Here is a 19,753-nt window from a genome sequence, read left to right on the forward strand (position 1 = left end):
TGCTAGTGCGCCTTTATGAGTTTTTTTCTCGAGGAAACTACGGGGAGGCTAGAGACTTTGAGGCCCCACTTGTTTTTCACGTTAAATGTTTGACCAGTCGTCAAAGTTGGAATTTCCACGAGCCGGGCAGCAAGCAAGGGACGCTTTAAAGAATTGAAACAGTGGAGCATCTAAATATTCCAGTCTTCTAGCACAAGTCAAGTTTCCTTTTTGTAAAACTGATGCTGCGCGTACGAACACAACAAAAAAAAAAATCCTCAAATTCTAGCTTTCCTCACATAATAACTTCTCAAGCTGACAAATGCCCAAATTCCATATAGCAAGCAGAGTTCAGACACAAGCGAGCAATGGCAGACCTGCTTGTGGACGCTTCCAAAGGGGTGATGCTACCTCTGCTGTCCAAGCTCTCCAAGCTTCTAGAAGAAGAATATGTCAAGCTCAAAGGTTTGCGCAAGCAGATACTGTTCTTGAAAGATGAATTGAGCGCCATGAGTGCTGCGCTCCAGATGCTCACCGATGCAGAGAAGCTCAACCCTCAGATGGAAGAATGGAGAAAAAAGGTTCGCGAGCTAGCCTATGATATTGAAGATTGCGTGGATGCCTTCATGAGCCGTGTTAACCATGATCGACACAGCAGCAGCTTCAAGGAATTCTTTCACAAGCTGAAGAAACTGAAAGCACGCCATGAGATTGCCGATGAGATTGAAGAGCTCAAGAAGCGTGCAACAGAGGCAAGCGAGAGGTACAAGAGGTACAATTTTGTCATGCTGGCATCCATATCTGGCACTTCTTTTGTTGATCCTCGGCTACCAGCGATCTATGAAGAGATAGATAGGCTTGTGGGCATAGATGGACCAAAGAAGCATATCATTGAACGTTTATCCTTGAGCACAAGGGGTTCTATTTCAAGGCTGAAAGTGCTGTCGATTGTGGGTTGTGGGGGTCTTGGTAAGACAACGATTGCAAACCAAGTCTATCACAATATCAAAAGCCAGTTTTCAAGTGCAGCTTTTGTGTCGGTTTCTCGAAGTCCTAATATGAGAAAGATTCTAAGTGATATAGCCAAAGGAGTACATATAACTGATAATCCACTGGATGACGATGAGCAGCAGCTCATTAACAAACTCAGAGAGCACCTCCATGATAAAAGGTATGATTTCTCATCTATGATAGTATATGCATGTGTTGTGCTGTCGAGATGAAATTCAATTTGTGGTGTTTGAATGATCTATCGTAACAAATTCAGTAAGTAACGAAATAAAAATTGCAATGATTACTTCTTGATGTAAACGAGGAGCACAAGTACCATTTCCTTTCGTAGCTCTGTAAGATTTTCTTTTCACAAATTTTCGTTGTCATTCAAACTACAAGAAACAACCACTTAATTTTATATTATATAAGTGTATTGTTGAGCCGTGAAAAATGCTGGTTTAAACATTGAACCATATATGATACCAAAAATTATATTTACTTACAAAGTTACTACAGAGGCTAGTGTGAATGATACATTACTTTTGTTCAAAAGTGTGAATGATACACTACTTTTGTTCAAAAGTGTAGACACATAGAAGACGAAGGGAAACAACGCACACACTACTTTTCTTCAAAAGTTTTAAAAATAGAAGACTTGGAGAAACACCATACACACAACCATATGGGGTATCCTTTTTTATTATATAGCCATATACGTCTTGAGTAACAAGAATATATGACAAACCCTAGGCTTGTATAATGTATTAGGCTATAAAATTCTAATACAAAGTATACGTGCAACATTGCTATTTGTCACAATAAACAATATAAAGATAGTAATTGTTAGGTACATAGGTTTAGTCCCACAATAAAACAATGATGTTATATTGGTATGATTAAGATGGGCGGTCGTTAGCTATTAGGCAAATTTTTAGTTCGAATTAAATCAGAGGCTTCAACAGTCACTACTATGAAATAGAATATCATATGTGACCAAAAGAAATTTCCAGAGGCAAGAAACACCTTTGCCTCCAGAATGAGGTCTCTGTTAATGTTGTATTTTGACAGGTACCAGCTATGCCCACCTCGGGAAATCAATCACAAATAACAAAGAAAAGTAGCATGTATGCCTGTCGAGCCCGTTGAGCCCATGAGAGACTAGCTACCGTTGCAACCACCAACACAGCTCCTGTGTTTTCCCATTGTAGACCTCATCCCCATCAGTGCCATGCAGTGGTGTCATCCTCCGGTTGCCTGATGTGCTCCTCATGCTCCTCATCCTCCACCTGGATCCGGGGAGCCAACCACGGATTCGTCCAGCATCATCCTAGATCTATTCTACCCACCTAGATCGGGGTGTCGGACCATAGATCTGACCACCAGCACCCAATGCGGAGATAAATGGGAAACAGAGAATGGAGTCTGCCAAGGTGGAGTCACACGTCAAGAAGGCTTGCCATCGAAGCAACTCTAGATCAGATTTCTCCACTTCATCTCCGAGCCTCCAGATCTTGCATCCCCACTTGATCTCCAGACACAGCATATACAACACATCGACCGTTATGATCGCTGGATGATGTCAACTCATCGGCTTACAACCTTCAACTTCTTCTCTAGTTTCACCGTCTGCCCTGCTCCCATTGTGACTACAAGGGGATGCTAGGGTACATTAGGGTTTCTGTAAATACAATTAATTAGGATTATGTAATCTCCGCTTGCCATATCCCTAAGGAAGCTTCGAGCTCCCAAGCAATGTACTCTATATATAATCTCGGCTTGCCATATATCTAAGGGAGGCTTCATGCCCCCAAGCAATGTACTCCATGTAATCTGCTCATGAGGCTCAGCAATACAAACAACAATTCCACATATTATCTCTCTCCTACACCTGCCATGGAGATGATTGACACTTTATCCCAAGTGAAACCGTAGTAATCATGATCCTCACTAGCGAGCAAAAACGCTCTACCTAGGTTACGAGGTTCATCATAAAAAATGCATTGATTACGAAGACTCCACAAAGTCTAGGCCCATAAGAAAATGATTGGGGAGTCATATTATGCAAGCCGGCCCCGTGTAGAAGGAAGAACCAAAATTCTCATGCGAAGACAGAGGTCGAGAGGTTGACAATAGTCAATAGGTGATTAATATTTTCTTCCTCTTGCTCACAAAGTGGGCAACAGGCTGGATGTGGCAGCCCTCTTCGTGCTAACTAATCAGACATCCAACACCTCTCATGGGCCATTAGCCACATGAAACAATGTGATTTACCTAGCGCCCAAGTTTGCCAAATACAATTAGAAGGGCTAAAAATTACAGTACCACGAAACAGGCTTTTGTAGGAGGATTTTGTTGAATATTGCCCATCATTTGAGAATGGCCAAATGTGTGAGTTTTCCACCTCTGGTTGAAGCATCACTTCAGATATGAGATCACAAAGTGAAAGATATTTAGTGAAGAAATCAGTAGGTTGGGTGCCTTGAATATCCCTAACCCATGTATGGTTAGTGACAACTTCATAACCACGACTATAGAAAGTTCATCATCGCCGGTTCCAAACCCCCCTTCAGCGACGGCTTTGGCCACCATTGGTGATAGTCACTATTGATCACCGCCGGTTTCAAACAGTCGGGGGCATTGTTCATCACCGTCAGACCAGCGTTCAATTTGGCGGTGCTGTAGTTATCGTCACCGTCACATCAGCGTTCAATCTGGTAGTGATGTGGAGACATCAATGCTGGTCTGGCTACCATCCGACAGTGATGATGTAGACATCAATGCCGAACGGGTGTTTGATCCAACGGTGATGGTGGAGATACCAATGTTGGTCTAGCGTACCATCCGGCGGTGATGATGTAGACATCAACGCTGGACGGGCATACGATCTGGCGGTGATGGTAGAGACATCAATGTCGGTCTGGCATGCCATCCGACGGTGATGATGTAGACATCAATGCCAGATGGGCATACCATCCGGTAGTAATGATGTATACATCAACACCGAATAGGCGTACCATCCAGTTGTGACGATGGATACATCAACACCGGATGAGTGTACCATACTACGGTGATGATTGAGACAACAACGTCGGTCCCGCATTCCATCCGACGGTGATGTAGTACCAGCATAGTCGGTTTGAGTTCCATTCGGCGATAATGAGGGCAGCTTCACTGCCATTATGTTTGTTTTGACGGTAATGTCTTGTCCATTACCGTTGGCATTTGCACTGTACATCATTGTTCATAATACAATTGTAATAATAATATAGAAACTTCGTGGCTTACATCGCCAGCAACATATATATACAGAGACAATGTATTGTATCCAAACATACATCACCACCAAGACAGAAATCCATACAACAAGTCCAACCACAACAACATAGTTTTTAGAACACAAACAAACATAAGATCATCCATAATGAAACCAACATTACATGGTGAAGAATATTAGCACCTTGATTAGATAAGGTGATGCTCTCCATCCTGACTTAGGACTTGGTCCATAATGAAACCGGCAAGCTCTTCTTGCAACCCGCATTGATCATTGCCCATTGACTGTGTTGCGATCGAATCGGACTCGAGTACAGTGAACCCAAAATTCCAATATGGTTGATATTTCTTGCTCTTTTTCCTGTACTTGTCGAAGGACCTATGTGATAAGTTCATGACAGTGACATAGGATGATTAAAGTTAACTAACAAATAATCCTATCATTCGCAATGTAGGAGTAGTAGCTTGTCTCACTTGTTCAACGTGTCAATGACGGGTTGGATATTCTCTCATGGGCTCCTTTGAGAGTAAAAAATGGTGAGAGTGCATTTCTCTAGGTTAATGTCAAGAAGGACATAATGGTTGCTGCATTCACAACGCCCCATTGCCAATTAGGCTCAACTTTGAAATATGTAATGGAGTAGAAAATTAGGCATTTGCAACACACTTATTTGCAGTTGTAGGCTAGAAGTATGGAGGATTTGTCTTGCTGGGAAAGGAAGCCCTCTCACTAGGTTCAAGAAGCCTATGTGTGTGTCTGATAGTGTCCTATATTGTCCGGTGATTGTATATCACTAGGTTCAAGAAGCCTATGTTAATCCCTCTCAACCTACAAGTTCAAAATAAAAGCTGCATGTGCGTGCCTCCTTCCTACATAACAATGTGTAGTTGTTACAAAACAATGTGTAGCTTGATGGATGGAGGGGTCAGCACCACGTGGCTTACGAATTTTCCTCCATGTTTTTCCCTCCATATTCATAGCAAGCATCAGTGAGTACTCCAAAATGTGTAGACAACCATTAAGAAACACACTTCTTGATTTTGAATGTAGCACAATACCTTGGCTCCATTTAGATTCCTCAATGATCCATGCTACAGTCAGATGAGTAGATCACTACACCTATGCACTCACCCTCCTCCTCCACATATTTAATCACATGGAAATGCGAGGAGACTGTCAAATTGAACCCCAAGCGATCCTGACCACCAGAACGGATGCTATGCGGCAATATCAGCCACTTCTAGGTTGCCGATTGCAGATAATACAGTAAAATCCATCAAGCGCAATGCACCAGCATAGGATGAGGCCGCTGGTAATCTGAGACAACTACTTTGTTAATGGGGAAGGGCAAGAAGGACAAGGAGGGGCGTTCACCGGGGACGCTGGTGAAATGTTGCTTGTCGTTCCAGTTGCCATAGAAGAAGCCGGTGACAGTCTGCAGCTTGTTACGGTAGTCAGAGTCCGAGATGAGGCGGTTCTAGGAGCAATAGACACACTTACAACAGCACAAGGAGCATCTCGACAAGGACATGGTCTGTGAGACTGGACACTATGTTCCTCTTGTTGGGGGCCTCCTCCATCTCGATGACCCTGCGGCGATGCGATCGTCAGTGTCCAGTAGGATGAGAGCTTGCTTAGTAAGATGACTAAAGAGGAAAATAATCCAACAAATATCGATCGCTGAAGCGCGAAAGCACTACACTTGCCTTAGATCTGGTGGCGGCGCGGTGAGAGGCCGGCAATGGTTGACACAAATTGCAACTTACTTTAGCATGTAGGGCAACAATGCCATGAATCTAAGCCCCTAGAGAGGAATAATGCACCGGGTGTGCGGGAGGAGGAGGCAGAGTTTTTTTAGACAGCCAACGACGGATGGCCTTGATGTTTAGACTTGTCGGCTGGCCTTAGGGTTGAGTCCAGACGAACGGTCCGAATTCAATACATAGTAATGGATGGCACATATTCCAAATGACAAAAAAAGAACACCGTACCATACGCCAAGGAAGACATGCTTGTCACCGTACTTTATAGAGATGCACAAAAGTAAATGAGCATCAACAATCACCGGATGAAATGGCAATGGGAGTTGTAACACCACCGTAACATACTGTGCGCACCAGAGAAATAAATCAACTTTGCAAACAAATTCGCCGTAAGAACAAACCGACGGTGAAACTTCTGATCACCACCGGCTCGGTGGACAATGCGGTGGTCCGAACTGTTGCGCTTTCCACCACCGGATCATAAAGCGAACCGACGGTGGTAGAGAATTCCACCGCTGGCTCTACGAGCGGAGCGTCCTTCCATCTTAAAACTAGCGGTGAAACTTCTTATCTCCACCGGTTTGTATGTGTGTCGCGCATTGGATGACTAACCGGTGGTGCTAAATGTTTACACCACCGGTTCGGCGCTATGGCAGCGAAGACCGGCACTGTTTTCACCGCCGGACCATATGCCGGGCTGGCGATGAAAACGTTTATCACTGCCGGTAAGTCACCCTTCTGGGACCCCTCAGACTATGAACCGGCGGTGATATGTATCACCACCGATTGTCACATAACCGGCGGTGAATGTCGCGGCGGTGATTAAACTATCTGTAGTAGTGAACTGCTCTCTTGTTTCTTTTTCATTTTGGGAACTAAGGCCATGACTTAAGAGGTAAGATCAGATATGCTTTGTCCATTTATCCACCTATCTGTCCAAAACAATGTTGCAATAGCATTACTAATCTCTAAAACCACTGCAAAAGAGAATAAGGCTTGGACACAATCATGGACCAGCACATGAAAATTAGTCCATAGGCATGTAGGTTGTGTTTTCTTACAGCCATCTCAACTGAAGATCCCAGTCAAAGTTTTAGTGATTAGAAATTCCAAGACCACCAAGCTCTTTGGGGGAACACACTTTGGTCCATGCCATTAGACTATGGTCACCTTTCTCCTCTTTCCTTCTCCACAAAAAACCCCTTCTTAATTTGTCAATAGCCTTGATGGCCCAGGGAAGAAGATCAATAGCCATAGCAAAATAGACCATCATAGATTTAAGAACATGCTTTACTAGCATGCATTGCCCTTTTTTAGTTAACAGGTCAACCTTCCACCTAGGCAAACACGCTAAACTCACATTGGGAATGGCCTTAAAAGAAGTATAATTTATGTTTACTACAAATACAGTTCCAATGTTGATGCTTTCAGCACTATCTAACTGCATATTTGTTAAACTCTGGCAGATACTTAGTTGTAATTGATGATATATGGGATAAAAGAGCATGGCAGACTATTGAGCTTTCATTATTGGATAATGATTGTGGGAGCAGAATAATCACTACAACACGTAGTGTTACGGTTGCATCATTCTGTTCTGCTCATGGTGGTTCAGTTTATTATATGGAGCCTCTTAGTTCCAATGATTCAAAAAGGTTATTTTTCAGAAGAGCATTTGGTTCTGAGAACTCATACTATCCTCATCTAGGATATGTTCCGCATGAGATATTAGGAAAATGTGGTGGTCTTCCATTGGCAATTATTACTATATCTAGCATGTTAGCCGATCAGCATGCAAAATCTGAATGGGAGAGGGTGCTAAATGCAATAGGTTCTGGATTTGCAAGAGACCCGGATGCAGAGAGAATGACAAATATATTAGCACTCAGTTATTTTGACCTTCCCCACAATCTGAAAACATGTTTATTGTACCTCAGCATATTCCCAGAAGATCAGACAATTGAGAGACAATGCTTGATAAATAAATGGATTGCTGAAGGATTCGTTTGTGATGAAAAAGGTCGAAGTGCATATGAAACTGGTGAACGTTATTTTAATGATCTCATTAATAGAAGCATGATCCAACCTGTAGGTGTAATTTATGGTCAGGCCAAGGCATGTAGAGTTCATGACATTATTCTTGACTACATCAAATGCAAGGCTGCTGAAGATAATTTTTTAACCTCATTAGATGCTACTGATCATGGATACCCTTCAGAATACAAGGTTCGTAGGCTCTGTGTCATTAACAATAACGAAGAAAAAGCAACCAGAATGACAGGCCTAGTTTTGTCTCACGTCCGATCACTTACAATATTTGGACATCCTGTGCAAACTTCTTTCTCTGCTTTCACTGTTCTTCGTGTGTTGGACCTAGGCAATTGCAGTGCTCTGGAAAACCATCATCTTTCAAGTATTAAAAAGCTGTTCCATCTGAAGTACTTACGTCTTGGTTCACATTCAATAACTTATCTCCCAGACAAAATTGGAGAAATGCAATATCTAGAAACATTGGATGTACAAGATACTCAGATTAAAGAGTTGCCATCATCAATCACAAAGCTTAAACGATTGGCCCATCTGTATGTTGATTCAGGAACTAGATTTCCAAATGGTATGATTGGACAGATGCAGAGCATGGAAGAGCTATGCAAGTATGGACTTGTATCTTACGAACAAGGAAAGACCGTGAAAGAGTTCAATAAGTTGACCAAGCTGAGAACCTTAGATATTAGCTGGAATTTTAATTGGCCAGATAGCTCAGAAGAAAGAACTAAAGCTGAGAACTTTCACAGTAATGTGGGAAATTTACTATCTTGTTGCAACCTTCACAATCTGCATATTGTGGACACTTCTGATGAGCATTACCCACTGTCACTCGATTCATGGCGCCCTGCTTCTCCTTGTAGCCTCCGTAAGCTCCACCTGAAAGAATGTCCCATCTATAAGGTGCCAGATTGGATCCCCTGTCTTGGAAATCTGGGTGTGCTAGAACTGTATATCATCTGTATGATACCAGATGATGTCAAAATTCTTGGAGCAATACGTAGTTTGCTCTTTCTAGAACTAGGCACCGCTGGAGCCACCAACGGAATGATCATCTTCAATGACATCAATGGATTTAGAAATCTCAAATATTTTTCACTGACAATTGATGCTTGTGGGACTGCCCTTAAGTTTGAAGCAGGATCAATGCCAATGCTTGAACATCTCAAGCTTCGGCTCCCTGTGCATAAGATGAAGTGCTTGAATGGTACTTCTAATTTTGGCATCCAGCACCTGTCTGAACTTAGCAAGCTCGAGGTCGAAATTAGATGCATCTGTGACGATGAAATTTCTGGTGTTGGAGAAAATGACGGTATTTCTGAAGATGTAAAATGCGTTTCAAGTTCCATTAATACTGCCGTTCAGACACTTCCCAACCATCCTACTGTCAGAATTGAAACAAGGTCGGATAATGGCTGTGCACATTTCAAATTTGTAAGTCATCTCCCAGAATTACACGGATTGATGATTTTCATCACACTCTCAACTGCAATAAGTGCATATTTCTTTTCTCTGATTTGCAATAAATCCTTACTTGTGACACTCCTGTTTGTGTTACATCTTCTAGCGTTTGAAGAGGTATAATATGGAGTATGGGATATTCAACGAGTGGCTCAAAATTTGGCACATCGAAGAGGGGCAAGAAGAGCAACTAACTGCAGAGACTGAACAAGAGGCTCAAGAGAGGATAGACTTGGAGATGCACGTAAGTTTTCCTCAAAGAAAGATGCTGCCCAGTGATGTCAATTGTTTTCCTTTTTTTCTGTTATCCTCCTTAGCATTTTTCAAAATTTCCTCATGACAAATGACAGATTCAAGGAAGCCGTCAGAGAAACAATTTCAATCGACAGTGGCGGTGCACAAGCTTGATGCTTATACCACTGGGAGTCATTGCTATGTTCACGAGTTATGGGAAATATCGTATTTTTGTCACCTTAGTGATGGGACTCTTGATGTATTGCCGTTAGCATATTTCGGTGTTGACTGTTGAGCTTGGGGCATATTTTCTTTTGCTGTATTTTCCTGGATCCCAGCAGATACTGTTGTGGGATGAGAGATTTATGTCTGATGTTAAGATGTGAGACTCATATTTGTTTGCTACATTATTTGACGGTAACTTCATTTGTTGTGATTTATAGTTTTCCCACATTCTTTCAAACATGTCAGCATGTCAAGTGAATTTGTTGATGTTTTACCATATTTTTCCTTTATTATTACCCGTTAATCACCTTCATCAACATGCACTCGTTCACCATTCTTCTCATATTTCTACTACATAAATAGTTTTTGTCAACGGCATTTTTACTGCCGGTTTTATAAAAACAACGGTGATATTATATCACCACTGGTTTTTGTCTACGACTGATGGTGAAATTGATTTTGACTGCTAGGTGGGGGATACAGCTGATGGGAAAAACCTGGCCACAGCAGTTTGTGTGATCATCACTATCTTCCACCTCTCCCACCGCGTGTGTTTTTTATGTGTGGCTGATAGGCGGGACCCATGCGGCCACCTATCGCGCTGTGAATTGGCCGGCACGCAGCATATGGATACTCTGCCCCACCGCCTCCTCTCTACTCTTTATCCATCCCTATCTCCTAGCACAGAGGCGCATTGGTCCCGTGGTGCATCAGTGTGGGAGGCCTGACATGGTGGCTCGGTGCCACGACGCGGGTGAGGGACAGCCAGTAATGCAGCCTGGGTGCCCATGCGGGAGGAGCAACTGACTACACTGAGAGCACCACTGTCTGTCCCCTGAGTCCGAGCACTAGGTGCCTTCATCTCCCTCACTATCTCTTCCTCTTAGATACCATTGGATCTCCCTCACCCTCTTTGAGATCTAGCATGGTCACGGCGGTGGGGTGCGGCGCGAGTAGACAGCAAGTTGGGCGAGGAGACAACAATGGCATGGGCACCGGTGTTGCTGCTGGCTGTTGGATTTTTTTTTGTCTTTTCTTATTGTGATGACCGGTTTATATAACAAGCCAGTGGTGATCATTATTTTCACCTTTAGTTTGAAATCGATGGTGACAAAGATTATTGTCACTGCCAACTTTCACCATCGAGACCCAAATCTAGTGGTAATGAGGTGTTCAGAAAGAAAGCGGCATTGATGTTTACGTAGTATTGTAAGGTCATCATTAAATAATGACACAGATACCATCATAGCATTTCACTCAGGAGCATTTCACTTAGGGAATATGGCAACAAAGAGAATTGATAATCAACATACTCATTATCATATCATAAGTAAACATCAGAATCTAAACAGGGGTAAATGATAGATTGAAGGTAGTGTGATACACACAGAGAGCTTCTACTTCTACAAAGAATATGACTAAGCTAGGTTGAGATGGACAAAATAAAGCTAGACCTCCTATGATACATCTCTGCTTAGGTTCTATGGTCTACAAACATACACACATGTAGGATACATGGTCCAAATTTAGTTCCACACGTCCGCACAGGCTCTACCGATGTATCACCAACGCTCTAGCGTGGTAGCTAGAATGAGGTGACGTCTTTAACATGCCCTATGTCATACCCGAATATGGAGGATTACAAAAGACGGATATAGCTGTCACCACTTGCCACCCACCTCTACAACCCATGGAGTGTACCCGCATTCAACGACATTTACTATATATCCACTACTGATTACAAGCCCAGCTCGGCCGACATTGCATGCATGGTACCTAATTCATAGTGATGTCGTAGGAAGTAACAGCATGATGGTAATGCCTTTAGTTTTCAGCTAATGAATGCCAAACCCATGATGTCCATTGACTTGAGGACAGGTTCTTCTTAACCTTCAAAGGTTGGCAACAACCACACACCGCACAGTCATTAGCCAACGGTAATACAAGCCAAGCTGGGCCGACTTTATATGCATGCATGGTAGGTACCTAATCCAGTTGCTGCTCAAGTAGAAACTGCATCAGCATGCTAGACTTATGCTGGGACCATACAGTGACAGATCGATGCAGATGCTTTTCAAAACCATGCGATGGTTCAGGTAGTTCCATGCTACAGGAGACAAGATATGTGAACAACATACATGAACATTGCGTTAAAGCCTTAAAGCAACAGACAAACACTTTCAATGTCTTGAATTTAAACTCTGACCCAGTGATATGTATACCATTATAATAAGTAAGAAGAAAAAAAGGAAACAGATAAGTGCTCATTTGTTTCAAGTCTCCTCTTATATTTTTTTCTGCTGTCTGTAAAATGACCAGACAGTGTGGGCGGAATGGGCCCTGGGCTGGGGGGCTGCAGCCCAGGGCGCGGCCAAAAATTTTCTATGAGTAGATCTTCAGCAGCCCACGGAAGCCCCCCAATGCCAGCCCAAGGCTGCAACCCTACCCCACGGCCAGCCCAACACAGAGACAGCCCTTGACCATGCCTGGCCGGCTGCCGCCTCTCATGTTCCGTCCGCATCCCGCTCGCGGCTCTCGACTCCCCAATTCCCTTCCCTTTCCCAGCGACGGCGCCACGGTGAGGCTGCCCAGGCGCCCAAGATCCACAGCTCCGCGCCACCGCCTCCGCCTTCAGCCCTCCATGATCCAACCGGCCGCGCTGCCGTTAGCAGCCCCTTCTGTAGACTGCAGCCTTACCCCGCAGCGGTGCCCGGCCGCAGGTGGCAGGTCGCCCCTTCAGCAGCATGCGGTCCCTAAGGTAGGCAAGCAGAGTGGCAGGGTCGGCGCTCCAGCACCTGTTCGTTTGGGCTGGTTTGGCTCACTACGCCAGATTTGCACATCACTGCCGGCCTCATCACTGCCGGATTTGTGAGAACCAGCAGTGATGTACCTTCACTGCCGGTTATGAGCTTGAAAATGAAAAAATGATTGGTGCTAGGCTAAAACCGACAGTGAAGGACCACATCACTGCCGGTTTTTGGCTTGAACCGGCAGTGTTTTGGCGGGCACTCATCACTGCCTGTTTAAGCCAAGAGCCGACAGTGATTGGGCACTATCACTGTCGGTTCTAGCCAAGAACCGACGGTGATAAGCCTACAACACAAAAAGGCTGCAGCCGTCCTCTCCTTCCTCCTCTCTTCCATCTCGAGAACAGAGGCGCGCGTTTGGGCCCTTCCCTCCATTGTTGCGGCTGCTCTTCACCATGAAGCTAGTGCTTGGATTTTGAAGAATGGCTTGATCTTTTTGCTTTAAGGTTAGTAACAAACATCCACTCCTTTAATTTTGTTGCTTAATTAGCTTCGTTTTGATGGCTACATTGCTTGATTCTCATTCTAGTTCTTTCTCCGTTCTAGAGAGCACTTCTCCAATTGGACATTTGTGCAAGGTTCAAATTATGGTGAATCCATCATCCAAAAGGTTGGTGTCTATGAACACATTTAAATTCCTAGCTAATTATTCCATGGTGGTCAAGATCATCATTGTTAGTATATGATGCTATAATTAGTTCTTAGAAGTAGAGTAGAATAGTTGTTCTTCAATATTGTGCAATAATTGTTTTTTACTACGATTTTCAATTTACAGGGCCGGGGCTACCAATTTTGATTTTTCAATAATTAGTGTCCAATAATGTTTTCCAAAAATGATACTTTCGAGCTGCAATTGTTGTTCATGAAGCTCGATTTCTTATTAATTCTTTGTAATTACTGTCTTAGTATTTTGTGTGCAGAGATGGATCGAGAGTGGATGCATCTGTCCCAAACGGACAAGCGGTACAAGCATGGCATCAGCCAGTTTATCACCGATGCCAAAGGCCATGCTGGGAATGGAAACCCTATATTCTGCCCATGCAAAGATTGCAAGAATCATAGGAACTTTTGTCAAATTAAGTCTATATGATCGCACTTGATTACCAGGGGGTTTATGCCAAACTATACGATATGGACTATGCATGGCGAAGTTGGTGTGAATGTTCTGCATGGAAACGATGATGATATGGACATGCCTGACGTAGCCATCCACAATGCTGACGAGGAACCCGGTGTCAATACGGAACCTATGGCCACAATTAATAATGTGTTTAGGAACACGCTAGCTGACGGCACCGAGGATAACGATGGCATTTCTCAGCTGCTATGTAATGTAGAGACCGGATGTCTTAGTGAAAGACAGCTAAGAAAGCTAGAGAAAATAAGACAAGATGGCAAAACACCATTGTATAGGAATTGTCCAATGAGCAAACTAGAAGCCAACATCATGCTGTTAGAGTTTAAATCGACAAACGGATTGAGCAATAAAGGCTTCAATCAGTTGTTAGGTATAATAAGGAAAATGCTCCCAGAAAAAAATGAGTTGCCAAAAAAGACATACTTGGCCAAGCAAATGATCTGCCTCATCGGCCTCAAGGTTGAAAAAATCCATGCGTGTTCCAATGATTGCATATTATACTGTGGAGAAAAATACAAAGACTTGGACAAGTGCCCCAAGTGTGAAGCTCCACGGTACAAGGAAAGGCTGTAAGATGAGGGTACCAAGACTAGAGGAGGTCATGTAAAGGTTGTTTGGTATTTCCCTATAGCCCCCCAGGTACATAGTCTATTTTGCATGTGCAAAGTTAGCCAAGCTGTTGTGCTGGCATGGCGAAGAGTGTAAGAAAGATACAATGATGAGGCACCCCACCGATGGGCATGACTGGAGGCCTGTCAATACTATGTTCTATAAGGACATCGGTGGAGAGGTAAGGCACCTTTGGTTTGCTTTGAGCACAGATGGGATGAATCCTTTCGACCAGGTTAGAAGCAATCATAGCACCTAACCAGTGACGCTCTGTATATACAACCTTCCACCTTGGGTCTGTATGAAGTGGTCATACATCCAGATGCCACTACTAATCCAAGGGCCAAGACAACCTGGGAATGACATCGATGTGTTTCTAGAACCAGTGATCGATGAACTAGCAGAGATGTTTGAAAAGGGTGAGCTAGATGTTTGGGACGAGTACAAAAAGGAACATGTCACGATCAAGGGAGTACTTATCGCTACAATCACCGACCTGCCAGGTCGAGGTTCGTTGTCCAGAGAGAAGACAAAAGGCTATACTGGATGTGTCAAGTGCTTGGACGAAACCGATGCGGTAAATCTGCCAAATAACTCAAAGATAGTTTATATGGGACACCGTGGTTCCTACCTAAGGATCACCCTTACCGTAGGAACAGAAAAGATTTCAATGGTACTATTGAGAAACACTTAGCTCCAAAATATCGAGATGGGCTTGTGATACTTCGAGAACTCAACAAACTGGAGGTTGTCCTTGGGAAGGGGGACAATGTAGTAGCAGCGCCTAATGGGAGCATTTGGAAAAAATTGGTTTTCTAGAAACTACCTTACTGGCCAGTTCTGAGTGTACGCCACTGTCTTGATCCCATGCACATCACTAAAAACGTGTGTGCTAACACTCTTAACACCTTGATGGACACCGGGGGGGCATCGAAGGATTCACTAGCCACACGCCTAGACATGCAACACTTGGGAATCAGGAAGGAGCTGCATCACGTGGAGTTAGAGAATGGCCAGTTCAAACTTCCAGTTGCATCATGGACATTGAAGAAGGAAGAAAAGCGTGCGCTTATTTCTTTCTTCAATGAACTCAAAGTCCCGACGGGCTACTGTGTGAACCCGAAGAGGCTAGTGAACATGAGAGAACTCAAGTTCAACTATGGCCCTATGAAGGCCCATGACTGTCATGTCATTATGACTCAGCTGCTCCCTGTTGCCCTGCGTGGTATCCTCCCCCCAAAGGTCCGCGCCCTAATCATAAAGCTTTGCTCGTTCTTCAACGCGATCTCAAAAAAGGTCATTGATGTGTCCACGCTAGAGCAGCTGCAGCGGGACATAGCCAAAACTCTCATTAGGCTTGAGATGCATTTCCCGCCGACTTACTTTAATATCTCATTGCATCTGCTCATTCATCTTGTTGACCAAATTAGAGCCCTTGGCCTAATGTACCTACATCAGATGTTCCCTTTCGAAAGATTGATGAAAGTTTTCAAGAGGTATGTTAGGAACAGATTTAGGCCAGAAGGGGGCATGGTTGAAGGATGGTCAATGGAGGAGGCCACTGAGTTCTGCACATATTATCTGGACATCAAAAGGGTCAGAGTTCCAGAATCTCATCACGAGGGAAGACTACATGGCAAAGGAACGATCAGGGAGAAATCTGATATAGTAGATGACCCTGTTTCTTTCAAACAGGCATAGTTCACTGTTCTCCAGCAAGCTGAGGGTGTGATGCCATACATTGATGAGCACAGGCAATCGCTGCAAACTCTGTATCCGAGCAGGTCACAGGCTTGGTTGGATAAAAAACATAAGGAGGAATTTGTCAGCTGGTTGCGATGTCGCTTGCTTGGAATAAAGTTGGGTAATCAACTGAATGCCTTAGCCAAGGGACCTTCGAGTGCATATCTTAAGTACCAAGGGTATGAGATTAATGGATTCATATTTTACACAAAAAAGCAAGATGGAAAGAGCACGTACCAAAATTGTGGTGTTCGTTTTGATGCTCACGACAAAAACGGCAACGTGCAAGCGACATAATATGGTTTCATAGAGGAGATATGGGAGCTAGCCTACGGTCCATTGGAGGCAGCTCTTTTTCGCTGCCAGTGGGTCCGGCTTGAGGAAATCAATACTGATAGCGAAGGGTTCACTACCGTTGATCTCACTAAGACCGCATACAGAGATGACCCCTTTGTCCTTGCAAGAGATGTTATGTAAGTCTTCTATGCAAGGGACAACAAGACAAAAGGAAGGCTAAAAGTAGTTCTAGAAGAGAAAATGAAGTTTGTCGATGTCGATGGAGTGACGGACGAAGAAAACTACAGGGGCTATCAGGAAGTGCCTCCATTTGGGGCAAACGTACCCCTACCTATCCTTCGAGAGGGTGACGAACCTGCTTACGTATGAATTGATCACAATGAGGCCCTCATTGTTGATGCACCTAAAGATAGTTAGATTATTGTTAACTATGTAATCATTATGCAGACGTTGTATCAGCAATTCACACTGAATAATTAATTTATATTTTGTGCGCATATCTATAATTTAATTATTGACTATGTAATCAAATATTAAGATGATGTTCACAAAAACTATTATTTGATAATTATAGACCATTAATTAATTATCATATAATTAAATAATCAAGACACAAATTTTTGTATTATTTTAGAATATAAACTAACTGCATTATTTCTATTAATAAATAAATAAAGAAAAGCAAACTAAGCGAACTCCCTACCCTAGGTCAGCGGTTAAGGTCGCGCACTCTGTACTCTGAGATCCGCGCTCGAATCCCAGGCGGGGCAAACTTTTTTGATTTTGCATTTATTATTTAGTAGTGCATTACGATGGAATAAAAGAAAAAAAATAAAACCATTCTAACTAAACTCCCTATCCTAACTCAGCGGTTAAGGCCGCGCACTCTCGACCCCGCGACCCACGCTCAAATCTCAGGTGGGCCAAACTTTTCAATATTTTTTACAAAAAGGCTGCGATGGCAGGCTCCAAACCGACAGTGTTTTTTATATTATTTTACTAAAAGTTAGCAGCAGGGCCCTTCACTGCTGGTTTTGGTTTTAAAACCGGCAGTGACAGCTTCTATCATAGTTGGTTGCTCAAACCAACACAGAAGGCCCAATTCACTTTCGGTTTTTAAACTAAAACCGACAGTGATGTGTAGATGCTCCTCACATGCCAATAGTGCTCCCATGACCACAATAGTTGGAACACTGCTCCCACCTACCCCGACAACTTTAGTTCAGAAATAAAAATGTGCCACGACCGCTAGACACTATAAAATGGCCCTCGGCCAGGAGCTAGCCACTCCATGCATGCTGGTTTTAGCCAGGCTTTATCAGCCATGATACAATGTTTTCCTCTCACAACAAACCACATATATCGTTATGCATCGTAGTCCACCAAAATGGTGCACACATGAGGTACTAGAAGAATGCTACTGAAGATAGAGCAACACCGAAGATTGGAGATGCCATGAGGTTCACAGAGCAGTGATAGCCACCTTCACTGTCTAAATAAATATATCGTTATCGTATATGTAACTTATTTCTATTTTTTGATGTATTTCATTACTATCTAAATAAATATATCGTTCTTGTTAAAACTTTCCCACTATAGTATCTAAATAAATATATTCTTTACATATATGCACCTTCACTGTCGGTTCTATTTAGAAACCGGCAGTGATAGCCACCTTCACTGTTGGTTCTATTTAAAAACCAGCAGTGATGTCCATGCCCCCCTATATAAAACAAACTACCAGCCACATACATCGATCCCACCCACCCATGAACTCTCTCAGTCTCATTTCTCATGTTTCACTCTCACTTCTCAAGACATCCACTCTCTCTCCGTGATTTGGTCATGGCTCCGGCATTTTTCAATGGTATTGATATGTTGTCTTCTCCAATATTCTATCTATATTCATTTGATCTATATTTATATTCATGTTTCTTTGCATTCTACATTTATATATATTCTTATTCCTTGCATTCAATCTATATTTAATTATGTTGCCACATTTTACTAGGAATAATTTTTTTATGCATATATTTTATGTTTATTTTTTTGTATTTTATCGATCAGGTGGTATGAACAATGGACCTCCCTCACCACAAGAACCAGGTTTCCACCCTAGCGATTGTATGAAATATTTTCCAACATCTTTTGTTTTTTGATGCTAACAAATAAGTGTAATTAGTTTAATATCATTGTTGCATGCATATATGCGCAGACTATATCCCCAATAGATTAGCTGCAAACAACACTTAGCTGGTTCTTTATCTCGAACATCATCGAGAACACGGCATCTAATGCAGGTGGTCAGCTATGGATGTGTGAACTCAGTTTTTTCATCCCTGTGAGGGGTTCAAATCATCGAAACCATATCCACGGGACGGGAATATAGAGCCCGGACGTGATAAGCGCCCAATTAAGTGTCGTGCATATCTGTTTAGAGGCACTTCGATGTATTTGCTATGATATGCCTAATTTCTCACACTTCAAGGCACTTGCTTTGAATGCTGGTGATATCCCCATCCCGCAAGCAAGCGAATGGTTTGCGAGCTACGACCATGCGGATGTGGTAAAATGGTCACTTATACCTGAGTCGTGGTTATTTGTTGTTTATTATTGTAATAACATTCTCTATTTTTTTTCTTTTTCTCCACATGCAGATTGCGCTACAGGACCTTACCTATGCTGCATGTGGCTTGTGGGCTGTTCTAGACCAAGCTACAGAGCAACTCGGGTACGATTGGGACTTCTACAATGGAAGCCTCGGCCAGCTCATTATAGAAGGACGCCAATACTGCATAAGGATTACTAACAGGGGTAGTGATCATTTAGTAGGTTACATCTATAGCCGACCATTCTTTTGGTATTGTGAGGCACGAGAGAGTGCACTCATATGGGCATTGGACTTCATCGATACAAGCGGATACATAATCAGTGACATCAATTACCATATATGGCTATAGAGGCATGTTAGTGTGCATGGCCCGATCGATCCTGGTAGTGATTCCGATAGTAATTAATGTTTATTTAGCTAGGTTTTCAAGGTCGTAGTTTAATTGGGTTCTAATTTTAAAATGTATGGCTTTGTGTGTTTAATTATTGTCATGCATGTAATTCATGTAACATTTGTTGGGCAACTAGAAATATACATTCCGGTGTCATATTGGTCTCAAAATTATTCTCAGGC

The 19,753-nt window shown here is 43.0% G+C and overlaps 1 protein-coding gene across 1 annotated transcript; it reads left to right on the forward strand.

Moving 5' to 3' along the window:
- The first annotated feature begins 347 nt into the window (after positions 1 to 347).
- LOC136480551 (disease resistance protein RGA5-like) lies at positions 348 to 10,703 on the forward strand. Its single transcript, XM_066478062.1, has 5 exons — positions 348 to 1,150; positions 7,476 to 9,489; positions 9,623 to 9,760; positions 9,867 to 9,992; positions 10,446 to 10,703. Exons 1-5 carry the CDS (start codon positions 348 to 350, stop codon positions 10,701 to 10,703), a joined length of 3,339 nt encoding a protein of 1,112 aa, XP_066334159.1.
- Positions 10,704 to 19,753: the final 9,050 nt, after the last annotated feature.

Source organism: Miscanthus floridulus, chromosome 9 (genome assembly GCF_019320115.1).
Source record: "Miscanthus floridulus cultivar M001 chromosome 9, ASM1932011v1, whole genome shotgun sequence".
NCBI lineage: Eukaryota > Viridiplantae > Streptophyta > Magnoliopsida > Poales > Poaceae > Miscanthus > Miscanthus floridulus.

Coding starts and splice junctions, on each gene's coding strand:
- LOC136480551 (XM_066478062.1), top strand. CDS start 348: ATGGCAGACCTGCTTGTGGACGCTTCCAAAGGGGTGATGCTACCTCTG. Junction 1,151..7,475: donor GAGCACCTCCATGATAAAAG/GTATGATTTCTC, acceptor AAACTCTGGCAG/ATACTTAGTTGTAATTGATG. Junction 9,761..9,866: donor GGATAGACTTGGAGATGCAC/GTAAGTTTTCCT, acceptor GACAAATGACAG/ATTCAAGGAAGCCGTCAGAG.